The following is a 22,845-nucleotide window of genomic DNA, read 5'->3' as shown; positions in this document are numbered from 1 at the left end:
ACCCGAAAGACCAGATAAAGATTCTAGTACTTAACTTGTGCCAGAACGGTGCTAATTTGCATGTTAATAAGTTAATAAATTTCATACTTCCAGAAAGTTTTTTATTTCAACTAAATCAATAGAACATTAACATTTTTGAGACAGATAATATCCAAATTGATATTGAATGTCTTATAATAAAAAACATGAGATCCCCATTTGACGTATCGGCTTTTTTTTTTTTTAGCCGTTTCAGGTTTTACCGATATGTCCAACTCATTCTGAATGACTTCCCTTGAGTAGTCTTTAATCAATGGCGGATGTTTCAAAACAAGTTCGGACAAAAACGTAACATAACATAAAATAGGGATTTCTACCTCTGACAGTCTCCATTTGGAGTACTAAATGGGGTCAACGTTAAGACAAGATGTTGACTTCAATGCTCTGTTCAAGAAGCTGGGTAAATTTTGTTTCGTTGATTACTATTTGTTAATCTTAAGATGTTTATTATTAATAACGGGCTTGTCTTTTGATTTTCTGCCGAGCACAAAAAACAAAATCGGATTGGTTGATATCAGTTAATGTTTAACTTGCTTGTTAGATTGACTGATTTCAACCTTTTAGTTAAGTTTTTTTATAAGAAGGGTGAAGGGTTTTTCAATGAATGTCGGACTAGACTAGTCCATATAAACAGCCGCTTCAGAGTCTTTGACGATTTTTTATTTGGGATTTACGCGTCCATATCCCACTTGTTGTTTTCCTATCACAGAATGACAGATCCCAGCGCTAAGTATATTGAGCGGAAAGATAACGGGCACCTGCTAGATGGTTTCGAAATGGCGATGCTTTATTGACAGAAGTCGATCTAAATCAGGGTTCTCAAAATGTTTGAGTTGAACAGGCCAAATTGAAAACAAGAATGCAATTTCCTGATTCTGAGCCATTTGGGTACTGTTTTTCTAGGAGTTTTGAAGTGAAAAAAACCCAAAAACACTTATAATTCGGACATACATACATATTTTGCGAATCATAAAAGTTCATTCATATTTGCAGTGAATTCAAACATTTCAGCCGTGATTTGAAGTTTCTCACAGGACGATTATTGACTATATTTTTTCTGATAATTTTACAATTTAGACCCAGATGCGGTAAACACAGTACAATGGCTAGCCTAGAGAAAAATGGGATCATACGGTATTCGAGTGACCAATTTAAATACAATACATTGCCACGCGACTTTAATCTCAAGTTTAACTTATTAACCATGTATTGAAATGTGTTGTATATGTCGGCTGCATATCAAATGGAAAAATGTTGTGTGCTCGTGCTCTGACATCACAAAGTGAATCGTTTGATCTGCAGCTGACATACACGACACATTGCAATACATGTGTTAATTAGTTATCCTTTCGCAGCTGTTTGTGATGGGATGGGACTTGGATTAGGCGAAATAAATAACAATTGATTATTGCGGATTAATTATTGTAACGATTAATGAAATGTTAATAAAACCTGCAATTTAGCCTGTGTATACGCAAAGCCTTATCATTAATACATAAGTAAAAAGTCAGTTTTATTTGGGACGTGGAAAAAAATTAACTCGGTGAACAATATCAAAAATATTTGCATTATACAGTCAGCAAAATGTGTCTCCTACACCCATCTGCAATCACGGCCAATTAGAAGATATCGAGTGTTCATCGTAGCGAAACATCTTTTTTTAGCAGATGGTCACGTTAATCTGATGTTGTAATTTTGCCACTTTATTGGGGTGTCTATGTTTTTGACATCGGCAATGTTTTCTTTTAAGAGGTAACCGTAACTGCGCATGCGCGAATTACAGATAATTCTTACCAATACGATTTCGAACCTGAAGGACTCCTACATATATGCCGAAGTAAGGATAGATCATCAGTATTAAATATGTCAGAAAAGAATGTGACCTTATGGTTTCTACAACCATTTTGAGAACCCTGTAAATTAAACTTATTATTTGTGTTTCATTATAATTTATGTGTAATAAGTGAAAGGTATTGGCTAAAATAATTATAGTGTAATTTTTGTGTTTTTATTTAACAGCGAGGTGTTTACAATTGTGGAGTAACAGTTAAAGAATATATTTTACATTGATATGGAATAGTCGACTTTAGGGAACAAAATGAACATCCAAATGTTACAAAAGTCCCCTAAACGCGCATTATTGTGGCTAAATGTTGTATGTAATGAACAATTGCCAAAGAAACCAGGCCGCAGTAAACCAATTGCATGTTGTTGGACAGAATGAACGGCTGTCAGACTTTTCAACCCCAAGACTTTTCAACCCCTTTGGCATTTGTGGAATCAAAGACTTTTCAACCCCTTTGTCATTTCAACCCCTAAAAGTGCCAAGACTTTTCAACCCCACTTTAAACAAAGACTTTTCAACCCCTAATAAATGAAGACTTTTCAACCCCTTAATTTCTCACCTTTTTAAGAAAATAACTACAACAGTAAACAATTTATTTTGAAATTTCTTTTAAAAATCAAGAATATATTAAGACTAAAAATATAACAAACAAAAAATATGCAATGTACATACAAAATATACATACTTAAAACACATGATAATACAATAATTCATTAAATATTTACATTGAAATAAGTAAAAAAATGCTCGACTGTCCATTTAGCTATTTAGTCATTTAGCCATAAATCTTCCTTATCTCCCTGAGGAAATCCTCACACAATATATTATGTGCATGGTACTGCTCCATCAATTAATTGAAACAGCGTTTGTTTTTCTTTTAGTTTTTTTAAAAACTTTTTTTAAAACATTTTGTCATCAATAAAAAAGACAATAAAATGAGTTGAACTTTGAATAAAATTCTTCAAAATATCATGATTTAGCAGACAATGTTTAAGAAATACAAAAGTATACATTGAGTTCAAAGATGTTATAAATGTATTATAGATTGAGTTCCAAATGCTTTCAAATTACATAAGTGTAACATAAGATTTTATTAACATTTTTTATTTCTCAGTTTAAAAAAATATAAGGACATTCTATTATAATGTGGTATATATGTAAAAAAATGCTATAAGCATTGTATTGTCTTTTCATATATGCAATTAAAGAATGGAATGAAGGTCGCACATTCATTAATGGGCAACATGTGTGACATGGTCATAAATTCCTAAGGGATTAAGGGGCTTCATAACACCTTTAATTGAGGTTATAGTAACTTGAAAGTGACAGTTAATTAAGGTTCATATATCATGGCCATCATTCCAAACTATGGCCAGCTTGATACATTTTGTGTATAATTTTCAGGATTGAAAATCAAACAAAAAATATATTTTATTTATTTATTCCCGCAAACTCTGAATTTTTAGATAATACATTATCAAGAATTAAAATCAAACTGTACTGAAATAGCAATATGGTACTACAAAAAAACTTTCCACTGTTGACCTTTTTTAAAAGCAATGAAAGTTTTATAAATGTTCAAATTCAGGTTTTTATTGGCATTTTTATATATAATACAGGCGCAAAAAGGAGAATGTTCCGTAAATTCTTCTTTGGATTCATTTTCTTTTGTAATTATTCAAATTTGTTATTTAAAGAACACAATTATGGTAATAACATTGTACATAATATATGTGAATTTGCTGAGATATGTAATATCCTTCAGAATAATACAACAATTGCATGTTCGGAGTAACCAGGCACCAAAATCTTACTTTACCGTACCATTGTTAATGTTCGGAATATTATTTTATAATAGGGGTTGAAAAGTCTTTGATATAGGGGTTGAAAAGTCTTCAATATGGCTATCAAAATATTTCAACTAGGGGTTGAAAAGTCTTTGATTTAGGGGTTGAAAAGTCCAAACAGGTAGGGGTTGAAAAGTCTTTAAAATAGGGGTTGAAAAGTCTAAGGGTTGAAAAGTCCTCGTTTTGAGAAGGGGTTGAAAAATCTTGGAGTTGAAAAGTCCTGCTCCGGAATGAACTATCTCAGTGGTCGAAATTAACACAAGCACACTAGCCCTGCACTGGTAAAATATGTTTCGGGCTTGCTCAAATTCTGAATTTTATATAGCAGGGCTTGTTCAAAATTTTGATGCCAAGCAAAAGTATAAGAATTTGGGTTTGTTCATCCAAAAGTCTAATTTCAATGACTGCTATCTATAAGTAATATAGGGAAATTGAATCTATCTAATTCAAAACCCAAAATTTATCATAGTCACGAAAAGTTATTTATTTATGCACTTTATGCAAATTTATCTTGTCATAACTTTTCAATCTAAATGTCGAATATTCAAATAGTAGTTTGCAATCCTAATATATTAACAGTACAGTCAACTTGAAACCCCTTCTTTTCGTTTGCAGATTTACGTCGTTACAGACAAGAAATGTAAAATCAATGCTGTACGGTTCTTATAATTGTAGTTTTGAATATCAATAACTTGAAATATAATTTTTAATGTAGTTCTCCCTGTTCTATCGTGTGGCGGAGAACTTTTTCTCCCACCTCAGATATTAGATCCAAATTTTGGTGTAAAACTTTATCTGGATTCTTATATAGTCTCTAATATCTTGACCAAGACAGATTTTATTTTTAAATCATAATGTGTTTGCAGGTCACCATCTGGATGAGATTCGTGTTCGAGCCTTGGAGAATATTCTTTCCAAGTTAGAGCACAAGCTTATATGTGACTCTGATCTTGTCCAAGAACGCCACTTGTTTATTCGCCTCCTTGAATGGTTCAACTACCCGAAATCTTCCCGGCATTCAGATGTCCTCAATCTACTCTGCAGGCTTTCAGAGGTACAGTATATGTGAGAAGTTGAAGTCAAAATTCCAGAAAAACAATTGAAACAGATTTGTTCTTCTGTATAAAGCTTTAAAGGTTTTAAACTAAATATTAAAACACACACTTAAAAAGAAGAAGATTTTTTTATACCAACTGACTATAAAAATGGTCAGCTCTTATTTTCATAGGTAGGGTCGGCTGACCTGAACCAAATGATTTTTTAGGCCTTATTGTATCAGGCTTAACATTATAAATTTGTCCTAAAATGTTAGGAAGTGTGCTTTATTAAAGTAAAATTACAAATGTAGGTTAGAACAACCAAATATGTAAAGTTTGTATGTATTGATGAACTTATTGTAAGTTTTCTTTTTCGAAACAAAACTATTTTTCTTCAGTCTTAAGCAAACTTCAATAAATTAAAAAAGGATTTTCATCCTTTTCACCATTGTTACAAGAGGTCGCTTCTAAAAAAGGACAGATTGCAGCACCCTTCCATAACTCTTTTAATTGCTAATCCCTAGAGATTTTCAATCTTATTGGTAATTTATTTTCTATTTATATAGCACACATCCGGTGCAGAAACCTTACAAGACATTGGTGCTATTGAGTTTCTTACCAGTCTGCGAAAAGATGTGACATCGGCCCTGCAACCAGTTGTCGATCAGGTGCTTGAGAACTGCATGCGCCTGCCTGACATTGATATTGGATTGGACCATGCTCCAGAGTGTATCTATCAGAGACACAACCATACAGGTATGTGATGGCAAAAGTCTATTATTGTTGAAAGAAGCCCAAGCCTGCTAGCCCTACATTGGTAAAGTTTATAGTTGTTGATAGAAGCCCAAGCCCGGTAGCCCTGTCTGCAGTGGTAAAGTATACAGTTGTTAATTGAAGCCCAAGCCCGCTAGCCCTGCAGCAGTAAAGTTTACAGTTTTCTAAAGAAGTCCAAGCCAGCTTGCCCTGCAGTGGTTTGGTATCACCAGTCTTGTTACAATTTCTATAGTACATTTGTTATAGAATTCTAGTTGATATGAAAGCCTGATATCAATGAGTAAACATTTCAGTGTTATCCAGTGCATCAAAGGCAAATATCCCTATTGTAACAAGGAATTGGGTTATTCATTTCTCATGGAATAAGGTGTGAAAGTGCCATAAAAGGACTTGACAGCATACTGTCTCAAAATATGCAAATACAGTATTTTCTCAAAACAAGCCTAGAATTGTCAATGGATAGTATGATGCCAATTATGCATTATTTTACATGATTAAAATAATATTTTGTAGCTGTCTTCTGTGAGTTTACCTGCTTAAATATAGTGCATAATGGTTTTCAAGTGTAAAGTTTGTATATTTGATGAGACCAAATCCGCAAACAGGAATGAAATATAAAGTCTTGTATTTATTTTTCAGGAATGACAGCGGGTGCAGAAACCACAGTGGATACCATAGCAACCCGTCATACCCAGGATTATTCCCTCGCCCATAGCACCAATGCCCCTTCTGAGCATGGAGCCAGACTACCAGATTACAGGGAACCACCTTTGGGGTTCTTTAAGGGGTGTCAGGGAGATCTGGGGCAACAGCCTATGACTCCAGGGTCCGGGGGTCACCCCACAGCAGCTGATCTGGGGCTTGGTATGTAAGAGCCTGCTGTTAGCAAATATAACCATAAACACACTTTGTTTGATTAAAATGCATGTTTTTTCCTTCAAAACAATGTTGAAGTTTAATATAAATAAGTTTATATAAAATATATCGAGCACTGTCTCAAAAGCTTTTTACGGTAAAAGAGAGGGGTGCCAATCATCTTGGGATGTGTGTCTCTGTGTGGGGGATTGGTTTTTTTTTTTGTGATTGTGAAACAGTTGAATGATAATGAAAATAATTTGGGGGAAAATTGCAGGATTTTTATGAAATTTCTGCTACGGGAAGGTTGCTTTATATCATGCATGCTTATAAGGTTAAATAGAAACTGTTATTGGCTAGATGTTTTTAACAACAAACAATCGTTGATTTTTTAGAGGGCAGTAGCTGTTTTAGAATGACCATATTTCCATGGTTATCACTCACACCCACAGACAGACATGTTCTCTCCTCCACCAACAGGTTTGTTCTACAGTAATATAAATAGTGTTCATATGTATGTGGCCTTGATGGGAAAATCAGACCCAATGGCATGAGTGGAATTCAGTAATTCAGTGTTTCATTTTTAGCTCATGTGTTTTGGGCAGAAAATAGTCAAGTCTGCTCTTTGGCAAACAGTGGCTACCTACGCATACTCCAGTAAAAGTGAGTATGCATGGGCATATAATTTAATATTGTTTCCCACAAAATGGCAAGTGCTTGAATCTCGAAATCAGAAATAACAAATGAAGGCTAAGGGTGTTTGTTGTAATTTCACTCTTATGTTGGCGTTTAGAATCTAGGAAATGCTTGAAAATTGTTCTTTTGTTAGTGCTTTCTTTAAAATCTAACTAAGGGATTGGAAACTCAAGCAATTTCCAACATATTTAAATCGAACATAAGACCTTTGCCTGTCAATGCCTCCAATATATGGTTCAAAAGGCTTCAGGTTTGCCTCTTTTGATAGACATCATGTTTGGTGCAGTATCATATAAAACATGGTCTTTTTACAAAGACTGGATGATTTTCATATTGTGTCTTTTTATCATTTATTCATCTGATCATACTGTTGTGAAAATTCTTGTTTCAGTTCTCTCCAGAGTCGGGAGGCCTCAATGCTTGTCAGCACGTGCGAGTTTCTAAGTGACGTTGTCTTCCAAGACTTTCCTGCTGAAATTTTCCTGCAGAGGCCTAATATTGTCAAGGTAACTGCTTAAAGTTCATAAATCAAACAAATCTTCTGTGAAATTAGAAGCAATTAGACCATATCAACATTTTACGACTGAAAATTACTAAATATTTGACAATTTCCTTATATTATAGACTCAAAAAGCCTTAAATGTGTGATGCAAGGTGCTCTTATTGTGGGGTTTATTCTCTCAGATTTTTTCTATTGAATGCTTCATATCATTGAAAACTACTAGGGTAGGTGGCCATCTTTTATGAGTTTACTATGTCATGTTTGTTTGTTTGTATAAATGGATTAGAATTCAATTTTACTGCAAACGTTATAATTTTGAACCTGGTTTATTTTTAGAACCTGCTTTCACTCCTGAGTGGACCAATCAAAGAAGGGGGTGTGGCGAGGCTTCAGGCTGTAAGGACATTGGCTGACTATGTCACATGTCTGCGTAGTAGAATACGATGTCATCAGGATCCTAACTTTTACACAGCAAAACAAGGTTAGCTGGTACTTTGTGATTTATCATTGCTAGAAAGGATAAAATTGGTTTAAAAAAGGTCTTTGTATTATTGAACAACATTCAAGTTTTGAGTTTCAATCATATGTAGGAGGGAACAAACAACATGTGTATAAACAAATAATATACATGTAGTCAAATGCTTTATGCCCTTATAACTCATGGTTAATGCTAAAAGATTGACCAAATCAATATAAAGGAGGATACAGAAGGTTGTCCTTGTTTGGATTACAATACTAAAATAATGATAATTCAGTAATGCATTGTTTATTGTTTTTTATGCCTTTTGTGACAGGCCCACTCTATTTCATTTGTTTCAATTCTGATTGCCAATCAAAGTAAGGAAATAAGGACCTGTGATTGGCTGAGCGTTGAATACTTCAAAGGGAATATAAAACAGTCCTTTTCATTGGTTATTTCAGACTTCAGCACCACACCAACTCCATTCTCTACACCCTCCAGTTCTTCATCAGCCAATCAAAATGGAGGAGGAGATGGAAGGCCATCGGTGATTGGTTGGACAGATTCCCGCCCCCGGGGGGATGGCCGGGATGGAGATACGTCTGGTTCTTCCACTGGGTATGTTGACACATATATACGCTGTAAACACAAATATATACACTGTATAAACACATTTTTTTAAAATTGTAAACCCTGTATATACACATATATATGCTGTATATACACATGTATACTCTGTATATACACACTTGTAAGCAGTCTATACACATGTATACACTGTTTATGCTGTATACATATTCTTTACTTTAACATGGACTCATCTCTTATGACACATGTATATTTCGCAGTTTTTGCGTATTTTTTTCAATTCAAAATTTACTGGGTTTGTCCTCTACTTAAATTCAAGTTGATTTAAAAACAGCATATCTGTATCTGTACTAATCATGTTGCTTTCACATACACATGATAAACTGGGAAACCATTAAGCATTATTTTAAACAAGTAAACTGAGCTGAGGCAGCGACAAAATAATATTTTAATCATGTGAAATGATGTGTTTTAGGCATCATACTAGTTTGTAATGACAATTCTAGGCTTGTCTTGTGGACATAATGTATTTTCAGATTTTGGGACCATCTGGTGTCTAGCCCCTTTAATAATCTTTTTTTCATGATTCTTGGCTCACTGATACTCAGTGGGATCCCACTGACCTTTGAAGAGATCGCTCCTTTACATTGCCCATATAACTTGTCATGACCTCAGCAAATAACTTTATATTTATATGACAGGACATCTCGGGCTTCCAGTGTGGGCTTAAGCCCGGAAGGCAGGAGAGGAGAACCCATTGACCTTGAGGATGTCCCTGCCCTTCAATACTTGCAGTTAACCCTTCCACAGTTTTGTACCCAGGTTCTGGAGAGAGCACTGCCACTTCTACGCTCTACTGATCAGGTAAGAAAAATAAGATAGCATTTCGGTTCTTTGTTAATGAACTGAATAGTATTGCCATGATCTTTTCAGCTTGTCTGTTTTTCATAGAATCCGGGTATTGTCGTAGCCTTGGTGGCTCAGTCATTGTTGGCATCATGCCAAAGCTTTAACCTTGGCATATGTGTCCCTATGTTCATGGCTCTAGCTTTACTTATTGTTGAGTTATGCCCCTTCTTTTACTAGAAAAACAAACATGAGCATTTGTGTTCGTTGTTTATGGCTGTTTTTGTTTGAAAATAAGGGTATTACTTCAATTCTACCATCTGAAATGTCTTAAATATAAACTATAACATGAAATACAGGACAAGCAAGGAAAGTATGGATTTTAAGTGTATAATAATACTAATCATTCTTGGCCCATTGCAGTAAGATAATTTAGTCTTAAACCTGAAGCTGCTTTAAAGTGCTGGGGGATACCCTTAGAGTTATGGGCGGAATCTGTGCAATAAATGCCATTGTTTTGAAACACAGTTTACCCTAAAAATGGAGATATGTCTGAAAGTTTATGAACATAAGTTTTAAAATCTTTATCAAAACAGGGCCAGTTTTTTGTGTTTTAAGTCAGAACATTTTTTTTTTCAAGGTCATCACCATGGAAGTCCTTCACCTTCTCCACTTGACCTTGGATATAGTGATAGCCATGGTAACACCAGGCCTATGGCAGGATCAGTCTATGGCAGCTAGGGAATGTGTAAGTGCATATGTAGATAAGTTATGTATTTAATAGGCTTTTGGTATGTAGGTTGTTACCATGGAAATATTTAATTTTGTAGACTTGACCTTGGTAATTGTGGTTTCCATGGTTACCTAAGGCCTTCTGCATGATCTGTCCATGGCAGCTCAATTGTAAGTGTAGTCCGGTAGATGAATCATGTACAAATGTGGATTGGATTACAAAGGTCATTACCATGGTAACATTGTGGTATTTTTGATATTGTGGTTACCATGATAACACTTATGCCAGGGCCAGCCTAGGGCTTTTTGGGAAAGTATAAGTGTGTCTTAAGACAGATATTTTCAGTGTAAGAGAGGCTTATGGTATGTTGGTTATTACCATGAACGCAACCTTTGACCTATGACCTTCGATATAATGGTTGTCATTGTAACTCTTGGCCTTTATTCAAAATCTGTGTATAGAACCTAAGAAAGGTATATGTTTTATTCCAAAATTATTTTCAAGTAACCAACAAACCCATTGTGTACACTTAATCATTAGTAATGTCCTTAAGATAATAGAAAGTTGAAAATGTTTTTGCACAACTTAGAAATAGTAACACAATTCAGATTAATAATTAACCTCAGAAAAACGACGAAGTGGCAAAAAACCTGTCATAACCCTGATGAATTTTATTTGTTATATATGTATGTATTTTCAGAGTGAAAAGCTTATTGAAAGCCTAGATGTCATGGCCGATCTATTGAAATTTCATCACCATAGCAACTTGAAGTCTGACCCTGATGACACTAATAATGACCCTGGTGACCTTGTACAGCAGAGGCAGTGCTTGGTTGGTCTACATGCGCTTCTGGCTAGGATCCTTGACCCTCTGGTTCCACTTGACAAGGTTTGTGATTATTGCATTGCACCTGAGTAATTAGACAAAAATAAAATAGAACTGTAAATAAAAAGGAAATATAAAAATTGCATTGCATTTGGTTGAGCAATGTCTATAGACTTAAAATCATTTTTGAGCCTGTCGTTTTTAGTTCTGTAAGCTCACAAAATGTACAGTTAAAAGATGAAAAAAAAGTCATTTTTATGCTTTAAATTTTGTAAATGTAACTTTCATGTTATTTTTTTCAAACAAATTTTGGCAAGTTTTATTTTTATTCACAATGCCAGTATTCTCTTTTTCTATTATTTAGTGATCAGAACACATCAGTTGTTTAATGTTTCTTCAGGTTTAAATATGTTAACCTGATCGAATGTGATCTATTTCAAAATTTAGACCCTTCAAATATCAAGAATATCTGCATTACTTGTGTTTTCCTTTCCAGTGTCGAGGGGTTATATCAGAGAATCTCCTTTCCATCATGAACACACTTGTATATGATGAAGCCCTTAGCAACACACTTCCTGACCTTCAGCTTCAGTTGCTAGGTTACCTACAGTACCTTGACGACGGAAGGTACTCTGTGTATGTTGCTACGGCAACCATTTGCCAATCGTTGCAGAGGACTTGCAAGTTTATGAATCTGGCCCAGGAAGAGGTTTGTACATTATTAAATCATTGCATCTTAAGGTGGAGCATCCTGATAATTGCCACCCTTGTGTGGTGACACCATTGTGTTTAAGTTAAAGCAACCACTGTTGGTGAAACCCCATTGCTTTTAAGGTTTTCAGGTAAAGCAACTACTGTTGCATTACAAAGTATACTATAGTACCCACAAAAGGTGAACTTAAAATATGTGGAAGTCCTTTATTATATTAATCCTATTCATATGCAAAGAGAAACATCAGTTTAATTAAGGTCAAATGAATTGTATTGCTCTGTATACGGCTACATAGAAAGTTTAACCAGGGGTCTTGGTTTGATTGCTGAGAAAATGTTGGCAAAACTATAGTTAAACTGAGCATATTTATGAAGGTCATTACCACTTGACACATTTATCACTTACCAAATCCTAATTGCGAGGAGTTAAGAATACTGACATATGTTGATAATATTTGTCATGCCTCGACCTTTCCAGAGTGAAGTAAGCTCAATTCTCTCTTTTTTTCCAGGCATCTCGACTATCAAAGGAGACACTTTCCCTGTGTGAGGGAGCCTTTGACAGCCTACCGTACCACCGTCACATGAATTACATCACAGAGACTGTTAGACTGTGCTCCGATATGTGAGTACATGTTTCCTTCACAGGTTTTGTGTTTGCAAATTCTTTTTTTGTTTTGAATTAGATGAAAAGAAAAACGATTCTCTCTTGTGTATCGTTTTTAGCCAGATTTGGTCAAAAACTAGGTCACAAGGGTAAATCTTTAGAAGAAATATTTCACGGTAATAAATTCAACAATTTTTATCAAATCTGGATGAAACATGGTCAGAATGCTGGTATGCATTATATCTTGCATATTTCTTAATATTGGTCAACCCTGGTCAAAATATAGATCACTAGGTCAAATCTTAGGAAAAATATTTCCACGACAAAAATTCAACATTTTTTTTCATATCTTGATGAAACTTGGTCAGAATATTTGTCTGCATAATATCTTGCTCATTTTTTATATCGGTCATCCCAGGTCAAATTCTAGGTCACTAGGTCAAATCTTAAGAAAATCTTTCCATGTGTAAATTCAACAATTTTTGTCAAATCTTTATGAAACTTGGTCAGAATATTTGTCTGCATAATATCTTGAAAGTTCTTTTATATGGGTTATCCCTGGTCAAAATCTAGGTCACAAGGTCAAATGTTAGGAGAAAGAATTCCACGGTCATAAAAATTCATTAATTTCTGTCAAATCTTTATTAAATTTGTTCAGGATATTTGTCTACATGTTTTCTTAAACATTTGTGAAAATGGGTCACTTCAAATCAAAAACTAGGTATCTAGGTCAAATCTTAGGAAATATTTTCCTAATGTCATAGAAAAATTCTATGCTTACCAAACCTATCAATTTCAATCAACAACTAAATTGAACTGCTATTTTATAAACAAACATCCCAATCATGAGTTTCATATCTACCCATATTTTTAAAAAATTTAAATTTTAATTAACTTTAAAAAAAAATTGTGTACAAGAAGTCTTAGATGATAAAGTGTGTCATCTAGGGTCAAAAACTAGATCTCTGGGACAGATCTTATTGGAAAAGCTGATGTATTTATAAAATGTTCATTTTTCCTCACACAAAGGGGATAGATTCTGTTGATCAGGTTATTTGTATGAACGATATCTCCGATAAGTTTAAAAATGGGTCTTTTTGGTTATAAATACTAGGTCACTAGCTCTAATCCTAGGTTTCAAAATTGCATTGTTAAATAAAAGAATCGGCTTTAATGCGGCGTTGCCGCATTGGGGTCTTGTTTCATTAATGTAAAGGAGCATTTAAAGGGACAAGACCTCAGATGGTCCCAAAATCGGCAAATGTAGCGTTTCCTCAAATGAGCCTTGTTCATACAAGCTAGTATGAGGCCGATAATACATCAAGTTACATGATCAAAAGAAAATTGCTATTTTTAAATTTCAATGGTATTTTTATGTGGAAGACAAACCAAGTAAATTTTAAATTGGAAAAATACACAAAAACTGCAATAGATACATTTGTCATAAGTGATGTGATACATCAGTACATGTACATTATATTCAATGCGTTTAACACAACAAATAATTTTAATGTAAATTTTTGACAATTTTCTATTTCCTTACAATTGTTTCATCTGGTGTCCAGTCCCTTTAAAGCTGCACTCTCACAGATTTAAATGTCTTGACAGCTTTTTTAACCAGGTTTTCAACGAAAACCGGGTTATTAGAATGAGGTTGTCGTTGGACAGGGGGCGGGCGGGCGTCAAACATTGGTTTCTGTTCAATAACTTTAGTTAGCATTGATAGATATTGATGAAACTTGGTGTGTAGGTAGCTTATGGGAAGAGCTAGCTTGGGATTGCTTTTGAGGGGGTTGGGGCTAAGGTCAAGGTCGCCTGTTACTAAATATAGAAAAATGGTTTCTGCCCAATAAAATAAGTTAGCATTGATAGATATTGATGAAACTTGGTGTGTAAGTTGATTATGTGAAGAGCTAGCTTGGAATTGCTTTTGAGTGGGGAGGGGCTACGGTCAATGTCACTGTTACTTGAAAAAGAAAAATGTTTTTTGCCAAATAACTTTTGATAGCATTAATAGATATTGATTAAACTTGGTGTGTTGGTAGCTTATGTAAAGAGCTAGCTTGGGATTGCTTTTGAGGGGAGTGGGGCTATGGTCAAGGTCACTGTTACTAAAAATTTAAAAATGGTGTCCGCCCAATAACTTTAGTTAGCATTGATAGATATTGATAAAACTTGGTGTGTAGGTAGCTTATGTACAGAGCTAGCTTGGGATTGCTTTTGAGAGGGGTGGAGCTAAGGTCAAGGTCACTATTACTAAAACTGGAAAAATGGTTTCTGCCCAATAACTTTAGTTAGGATTGATAGATATTGACGAAATTTTGTGTGTAGGTACTAGTAGCTTATGTGAAGAGCAAGCTTGGAATTTCTTTTGAGGGGGGTGGTGTCAAGATTACTGTTACTAAAAATAGAAAAATGGTTTCTGCCCAATAACTTAGTTAGAATTGATGGATAGTGATGAATCTTAGTGTAAATATAGCTTATATGAAGCTGCAGATTGAACTTGCTCATACAACAAATTAATTGGCTATAATTTCTGATTGCCCATAACAAAAACCTGGTTTCGTCGCATTGCGGCGCTTCTAGTTTATTTTTGTCTTGGAACAAGCCATTTTTTGTGAAAACCCATGGAAACAAGTTATATAAGACTGCTGGCAAAAAATAAGATCACAGATTTTTATATTTAAGTTAAAAAAGTGATGTTATATGCATTTTTCTTAAACTGTTAGGAACGGTTTAAGCCATAAAACATTAATTTATTGTCAGAAACCTTATATCATTGGCATCACCAAGACAAAAATTAAAAAAGTTGTAAAGATGGTATATCAGTGAGAGCGCAGCTTTAAAAGTATGCATTGGTAATTCACTATTTTGGTCAAAACAGTCACTGAAATATACTTTTCTTTTCTTTTTTTACATTGAAATTGTTTTTGTTTTTTTAAAGACATGAGAATGCTGATGTCAGGTATTTGTATTTTAACATAGCTCTCTGACTAATTCCTATTTCAAAGGGTATAGTTTCATGTGTTTTACATGTGACGGAATGGTTGTTACTTTTATTGGTCAAGTTATAAAACTTTCTGAAGTGTTCTATCTCTTAGTACTGGTGTACTTGTATGTAATATTAATGTACAGAATGTAATGCTGATCAAATGTTGTGTTTATGGTAGAATGGAAAATAGTTTGTGTTTGTAAAAATGTTATGTTTAAATTAGCTGTAGTTAAATAGGACCAGTTACATCAAGAACGTAAGTGTGAAAGTGGAGTGGTTGTGGGTTCAAGCTCCATCAGGGTGGGAGTGGTCTAGTGATTAAGGTGTCCCCCTCTCACCTGAGAGGTAATGGGTTCAAGCCTCGCCAGGGTTGGAGTTGTCTAGTGGTTAAGGTGTCCGCCTGTCACCTGAGTGGTTCAGCCAATGGCTTTTCTTATCGACTTTTTTATTTATCCATTTTTGAATTGAATGAATTGCATCATTCTGAACATAGTTTTTTTTAGCATACTGAAGGTTGAAGGTTTTACAAAAATAAAGGTCAGACAATTTCAGATAAATTAATCACTTGTTATGAGCTCATTGTTTCTTAATATATATTTCTTCTGGCTTCACGGCTCAGATTGATCATATGTTTGATTATGAAATCAAAACCAATGTAAGGAAAGTGTAATGTTTTTGTTTTTGTATTTTACTCAAAGTAACAAAAATAAAAATTGGTGAGATGTGTAAGGAAAGTGTAATGTTTTTGTTTTTGTATTTTACTCAAAGTAACAAAAATAAAAATTGGTGAGATGTGTATAAGGGGATTCTTTTCAAATCTTCAAGCATCAATTAAAAAAAAAATGCATCCAGTTTGTTGTCTGCGCAATAACATTAGAAGCCCTTGTCCAATCATCCCCAAATTTGTTCAGTATATGAATTTTGCATTGGATCTTAGACTACATTTATAACTAACCATATTGCTTGAGTCACTTGAGAATTATCGCCCTTTATTCATAGATTATATCTCAAAGCTGTCTTGTCTGATCAATAACTTATAACCTTTGTCCAATCATCACCAAATTTAGTCAAAATGTGTATGGGCATTATGCTTCGGACAAGTTTGATAACCAGCCTGTTGCTTCAGGCACTCTAGTGTTAAGGCTCTTTATATGTAGAAATTACTAGTGATGGGCCGATGATCGCCGATAATCGATTATATCGGCAGTCATTCGTAATTCAGCGATAGGCGACCTCATTGTTCAATAATCGAATGATCGAAAAAAAAATGTTTGCTTGAATCTAGTAAATTTCCAACTTTATATAGCGCAGTAACTTAGAGCTAAGGCAAGTAACTGCTACTTTGAGTTTTAACAGTATTTTCATTTAGTTTTTCTTTGCGTTCAAATCGCTTTATGATGGCGGACGGTTATGGGGACATCGATTTGAAAATATTTGATTACCCTGGTTTACGGTCCTCCAGCTGCTGGAAAAGTGCAAATTATTCCAGCGAAATGGTTTGGGTCATTCATGCCCAGATTCTTATGAAACTAGGCTTGAACGACCCCAGCTGTGCTCACAAATTGAAATGAACGTCAAGATCAGTCGATGTAAAAACAAGAAATATTTGAAGAATGGAAATGTTTGCCGTCAAACTCCGAAAATACGTGAGGAAAGTTTTGCTATTTTAATTTCGAATTACTCGTGTTATTTTTAATAGCTAATGCCATTCAAAACCAATTTGATATGTCTCATTTTTTCAATTGAATTTGCAAAACCTGTTTAATTAGATAACTCCAAATGACAAAACATATGTATCATACAGGAAAAGACATGGTTGAAAATTGCCCTAGTGAAAAATAAGTACCCTCTGGCATTAATTCTTTGCACTGGGGCAATTATCAACCAAACGCCATGGTCAACCATGTCTTATTTTATTTAAAATAATTTACATATATATATAATAAAAAATATTTAAGTATATTAATTTATTAGTCAACTTACGTAAACCTCAACATTAAATGTTCTTTTATAAACCTTGGAAATACTTATTTTTTATATGATTTTTAGATATTATTTAATATGGCAGAAATAATATCTGTTTTCTGAAATGAAATACACATGAAAACTAAGGTCCTTATTGATATATACAATAGAAAATGATGCTTTTGTGATACTGTCCGATTACAACCGATTAATCGGATAATCAATCGATCAGGGTCTCCGATTAATCGATTATGAAAATTCAAGCCGATTGCCCATCACTAGAAATTACCTAAAATTGTTCTTGTCCCCTCCATAACTTTTGAAGCCTGAATCTAATCATCACGGAAATAATCAGATTGTGAATTGACATAATATATCTGACTTTTTTATAACCAGCCATATCATTAAGTCACTCAAGAGTTATTGCACTTTAACTAGTGAAATTACCTGGAATTTGTCTTTTTAGAACAATAACTCTAGGAGCCTTTGTCCAATCATCCTAAAACTTGATCAGAATGTGTATGGACATTAAATATTGAACAAGTAAGATAACCAGCCATATTACTCAAGTCATTTGAGAGTCAACTCCCTTTAATTTTAGAAATTTAAAAAAGTGATATTGTCCGATTAATAACTTCGGTCATTAGAATGTTTATGGGCATTATATTTCGGAGTGTTGAATAACGTGCCATGTTGCAAGAGTCACTCGAGGGTAATCATCCTTTAATTAAAGAAATTACCTAACATCAGTATTGTCTGAACAATTATTCAGAATCCTTTATCCAATCATCATATTAAGTCAGAATATGTATGAGCAGAATGTCTTGGTCAGGTTTGATAACCAGCTCTTATGCCTCAGTCATTCCAGAGTTATGACCCTTGAAATGGCAAAAACTAAATTTACAGTGTATACTCTCTGAATTTGTCTTAACGTTAAACCACTTATCTCAAATTTGACTCAACTACAACCACTTTAAGCTTGGCGTCTTAAAACCAGAACTGGCATATTTGTGACTTTTGACTCCCTTGTTTTAAAATATATTATTTAAAATAATGCAGGCCTAAGATAGTATTCACTGCATAAATTTTACAGTGGTAGTCGTTCTCAGCACTATGAAGATCACAAGGCCCGTTACAAGAAGTTGCTGTTACAGCTTCTAGCCCATCCAATAGGAAAGCTGCGACTGGGCGTATTTACTACTGTACTGCAATGTGTTAAGGTAGGGAATTGCTTTACTGTTGTTTTGAGCGACTTGTTGTTACAGAAATTTGGAAGATTGTTAATGATTTTAATTTTCAAGAATAACTTCATGCAATGTTTTAATAGCTCAATGTTGATGCTAATGTTTGTCCTTGAACATTCATTTAATAAACATAGGGCCCGATGTCTCAACAAGCTAGCATAATGGTGGATTGATTTCCCTGAAAAACAGCCCTTAGTTGACATATGGTTTCTGATTATTTGCACATTGCCATTCCAAATTTGTTTTTGAAAAGACGTTTCTTAATGATTTGTGGCTAACCATTAACAAATAAGCTTAATGAAGGATGGAAAAAACAATGGTGATATATTTTACATTTCCAGACGAACCTCAGTGTGCTAAAAGCCAGCGAACCTGGCTCAACAAGCTGTGAGAAGGACAGATTCATTATTGATGCTGACATCTTGTAAGAGATCATTGTCTTTGGACTTGCCGATAAGGATACAAAGGTATAGTAGTAGGGTTTTGTCACTGGCAACATTTGTACCAATTTTCATTTGAAAACCTTGACCTTTTTTTGAGTCATTGGCAATGTTTAAATTTTTTCGTGACAAAACTGATAATGTTATCAAAGCTATGTCAAACTCTCAAATTATTTTCTTAAAAAAAACATACAAATTTAAAATACAATAGTAGGCTTTTAGCCAGGATTTAAAAAGGATTGGGTGCTGCAAAAAAGAACCGGGTGCAAAGGGTAAAAACGGCACATTGAATCGGGGTATGAAGAAGTTAACCATTATAAATTTGGCAGAAAATGTCAGAAACGTGTTTCATTGCAGCAATATTAGGTTTCAACAGACATGTATGTAAAGTGTGTATTTATTTACAACATAATTATAAATTTTAGACAATTCAAAAGAAATATTTGACAGTCTTGAGCATTTAATTCTATAGAGACAGGTCTCCATGAGGGCAGAATCTTGCCACTGACAAAGGACAGGGTGCAGCACCCTTCCATGACCCATCAGCTACTGTAGTGACATGACTAGTTGTTGTTGACCATGTTAATGCAGACGCAGATGTTAAGATAGGTTATGGTGGTGTCATGATTTACTGGAAGAGCTAGCAGATTCCTATTATACAGAATGATCTTGGGCAGCCAGTGAGTTAAGAGCCAGGGGGTCATTTCAATAAAGATCTTGGCCGTTTTAGTGTCCAAGTGTCCATCTAACTCGTTGTTTTATCCCTGAGAATCATCACAGCAAGCGGGTTGGTGACTTACTTCTTTAGAGTCAGTTACTGATGAGCCCAGCCATGGCACTATGTTTATTAAAGCTGTGAAACTGAATAATCTTTCTTGTTTGTTTTTTTGTATCCAAGGTGGCCAATGCAGCCAGTGAGCTAGTGACTCATTTGTTAAAGAGTCAGTTACTGATGAGCCCAGCCTTATGGCAGTTAATGTTGAAAGAACTTGCCAGGGCACTTCCGATTTTGCAGGTATGATGCGTATGGATTTTATTTTGTAACATGTTTCAAGTTTATAACTGAACTTCAAACAAGACATCATTGGTTTTTATTAGTATGCATAAATAAAAGTAACAAGTAATTGTATTTCTTTTCTTGACAAATAAAAACTCTTGATTGTTGTTTTTAATGAATAAATAAATAAATAGTTGTTGAATTTGGGTGTAAGATCAAATATTCCACCATGTGATCACAGAAATCAATGAATCAAATCACAGAAATCAATGAATCAAATAAAAATTGATATTTTCATTGAAGTGAAAATAAGAGAAAGCTAAAAATAGCATGATATTTCGGTCAAAGCATTAAAAAAGAAAATGCATAAAGAATACAAAAATAAGAAATAAATGTTCTTTTGATCATTCACATGTTAGTGAGAGAAAAAAGCGATATTTTTTCCCTACTTCTTAGCTGCTGGTTTATTGAAAGCCTGAAATTTGCACATATTTTCAGTCCTATGCAAGTGTTAACACAGTGCTGGGAACCAGTATTCTAGCCATGCTCGAAACCAAACCCTCCACTTCCCCAAGTGAGATCACTCGAGGGGAGAAACTCCGGGGAACTCTGCGTTGTATGCTGTCTACAGACCTAAAGTAAGTTCGGGGATGTATTCAGACGCAAAGGGGGTTAATGTTGTAGTGGTGTGTTTTACAGGTCAGTGAGTGTTCATCATCTTGGCTAATAGCTCAGTTGGCTTGATACTTTTTTGAATCTCTAATATTGCTTTAAATTTTCGAGTTGCACCTTAATGAGTCTAAAATTGTGGTGAGTCAAGAATCGCACAATAGTTGCAGCTCGTCTGCTTTTGTGTCGCCTGGTGAGCATAGCAGGCACAAAGGAATGATTTTGTTCCTTGTTTGTCACACGTTTGTTTATGATCAATATCCATTGAATGTCGTGTTCCAGAGTCAGCAAATGTGATATGCAAATTTGACGGGGTCAAAAGATGACCCCCATTGATTTGAGGTCATGGTGACCTTTAATGATAAGTACCGTAAATGAATGGGTATAAGACACACTTTTTTCCCTAAGATTTCAATGTAAAAACATGCCTGTGTCTAATAACCAGTAACAAACTTTTGAACTTTTTTTCTGAGGTTGATTTCAGGCCGAAGGTTTGTTTAGATTTTTGTTAAAAGGGATGTTACTCACGTCATAATGACTTAGTGTATATGGGTTAAAACGGCAGTTGAAGATCGGGATACGGTAAATAATAAGACGTTTATAATTTATAAAAGATTTTAAACGATTAAAATTATTAAAATTATTCAATATTATTTTGAATAAAACAATAATTACACATGCATATAAAAAAGCAAAGTTGGGTACTGAAATATTTTTTGTAAGGTGTACGATAAGGTGTGAAATATTTGCACTGCCTTTAGACCTGTTTAACATACCAATACTACAAACTGATGCGATAATTGTCTTGTTTTTTTGCACTTTTCCACGTTCTTTATTCTTTTCTGTAGGTGTTGACATTTTGAGAACAAACCCGTACAAATAAGGTTTTTGCATAACTTCACTTTTCATTCTCGACAAGTTATCGTTTATAATATACTGTCAAAAAAAAATCATACAAATAGTCATAAAAGGTACTTTTCAGTGCCATCCAGAAACAAATTTTCACACTAAGTACTTTTCAGTGCCTATCCAAAGTTTTTTCAAAGATTTTTCACGATTTTTTTTTTTGCTTGCGTCTAATACCCCATATCGTCTTATACCCAGTCATTTACGGTAAGTTCTGGGACGAATTCTGGGGTTAATAGCTACATAGCCACAATTCCCAATTCAAAAAAGTTCCAAAACATTGCTGATTTTTTTGATTTTTTATTGAATATCTAAATCATTTCAATTTTAGTAAATGGGCAAGGCCCAAGTGCGAGTATAATTGAGCTTACACACCACCAGGCCATAACATTATGCCAATGACAGTGATTAGTTTAATATTGTTATAAGTTGTTTCTCAAAGGTTAAATATAAAGAAGTATGAAACTAAAATAACAAGAAAGTGTTGTGGAATATAATAGTAGAAATATATTAAACTGATTTCATCATCCGCATACAGGGTACGATCAGAGGCACTGAAGCGCTTATCCTGGTACCTATCTAACGAGGAAGGCGGTGTGCGTCGGTTACCCATATTTTCGGAGCTGAATGTTACAGACCTTGCAAATCTTCTGATAGTTAATACACCACGTTCAGTAGATAACGATTTAGGGCGGTCTGTGTTTCAGGTAAGATTTGTTGTTGGTCTGTTTTTTAGGGGGGAGGGGGTGGGAATAATATAATGTTCAAGCTCTGGTGTGATCACTGTTATCATCAGTTAAGAAAAACTGTCAAGATATTGACACGAAACAAGCATTTCCTTATAACAAGGTAGACCTTCATTCAGTCTTAAGTTTGGTATATGCTGGGGATATAATTGAGTTGCATTTGTGTCAGCAAGTTCCAGCCTCGCCCTGTCTTTGGGGGCATTCATTAATTCTGTGATAGCTCTAGTTTGTTTCATGTAAATGTAAGGTATACTTGGGATAGTGAATACCTTGCCTGAAACCAGAAATAACCAAGCAAGTGAAAAATATGCTGACCAATAATTTCTGCCACACTCTCAAAGTTAAAACATATACTTTTTATGCACCCATCTTACGATGGCCGTATTATGGGAACACCCATGGCGGGCGGGCGGCGGGCGGCTCCACAATGTTGTCCGCTCTCTAACTTGAACATTTCTCATCCAATTTCCACCAAACTTCATGAAAGTGTTTGTTGGTGAAATACCTAGGTCAAGTTCG

At 34.6% G+C, this 22,845-nt stretch overlaps 2 protein-coding genes across 4 annotated transcripts in view; both read left to right on the top strand.

The window, feature by feature from the left end:
• The first annotated feature begins 301 nt into the window (after positions 1-301).
• The window catches only part of LOC128242170 (rotatin-like), a 152,640-nt gene continuing 130,096 nt past the window's right edge, over positions 302-22,845 (top strand). The window contains exons 1-13 of the mRNA XM_052959239.1: positions 302-439; positions 4,599-4,786; positions 5,336-5,525; positions 6,183-6,407; positions 6,794-6,878; positions 7,486-7,600; positions 7,933-8,077; positions 8,518-8,674; positions 9,346-9,508; positions 10,131-10,238; positions 10,924-11,112; positions 11,546-11,758; positions 12,273-12,385. Coding sequence (XP_052815199.1) covers positions 385-439; positions 4,599-4,786; positions 5,336-5,525; positions 6,183-6,407; positions 6,794-6,878; positions 7,486-7,600; positions 7,933-8,077; positions 8,518-8,674; positions 9,346-9,508; positions 10,131-10,238; positions 10,924-11,112; positions 11,546-11,758; positions 12,273-12,385 — 1,946 coding nt within the window. The 5' untranslated portion in view covers positions 302-384. The remainder of the gene's footprint in view (positions 440-4,598; positions 4,787-5,335; positions 5,526-6,182; positions 6,408-6,793; positions 6,879-7,485; positions 7,601-7,932; positions 8,078-8,517; positions 8,675-9,345; positions 9,509-10,130; positions 10,239-10,923; positions 11,113-11,545; positions 11,759-12,272; positions 12,386-22,845) is intronic.
• The window catches only part of LOC128242180 (rotatin-like), an 86,742-nt gene continuing 82,808 nt past the window's right edge, over positions 18,912-22,845 (top strand). For 2 of the 3 annotated variants that reach the window (XM_052959255.1, XM_052959256.1), the window contains exons 1-4: positions 18,912-19,035; positions 19,907-20,023; positions 20,504-20,643; positions 22,119-22,287. In XM_052959255.1, coding sequence (XP_052815215.1) covers positions 19,961-20,023; positions 20,504-20,643; positions 22,119-22,287 — 372 coding nt within the window. In that variant the 5' untranslated portion in view covers positions 18,912-19,035; positions 19,907-19,960. Of the gene's footprint in view, positions 19,036-19,906; positions 20,024-20,503; positions 20,644-22,118; positions 22,288-22,845 lie in introns of those variants that run through there. The other variant, XM_052959253.1, reaches the window with a different exon arrangement.

Source organism: Mya arenaria, chromosome 8, assembly GCF_026914265.1.
Source record: "Mya arenaria isolate MELC-2E11 chromosome 8, ASM2691426v1".
In the NCBI taxonomy this organism is placed as follows: domain Eukaryota; kingdom Metazoa; phylum Mollusca; class Bivalvia; order Myida; family Myidae; genus Mya; species Mya arenaria.
This window is presented reverse-complemented; position numbering and strand designations above follow the sequence as displayed.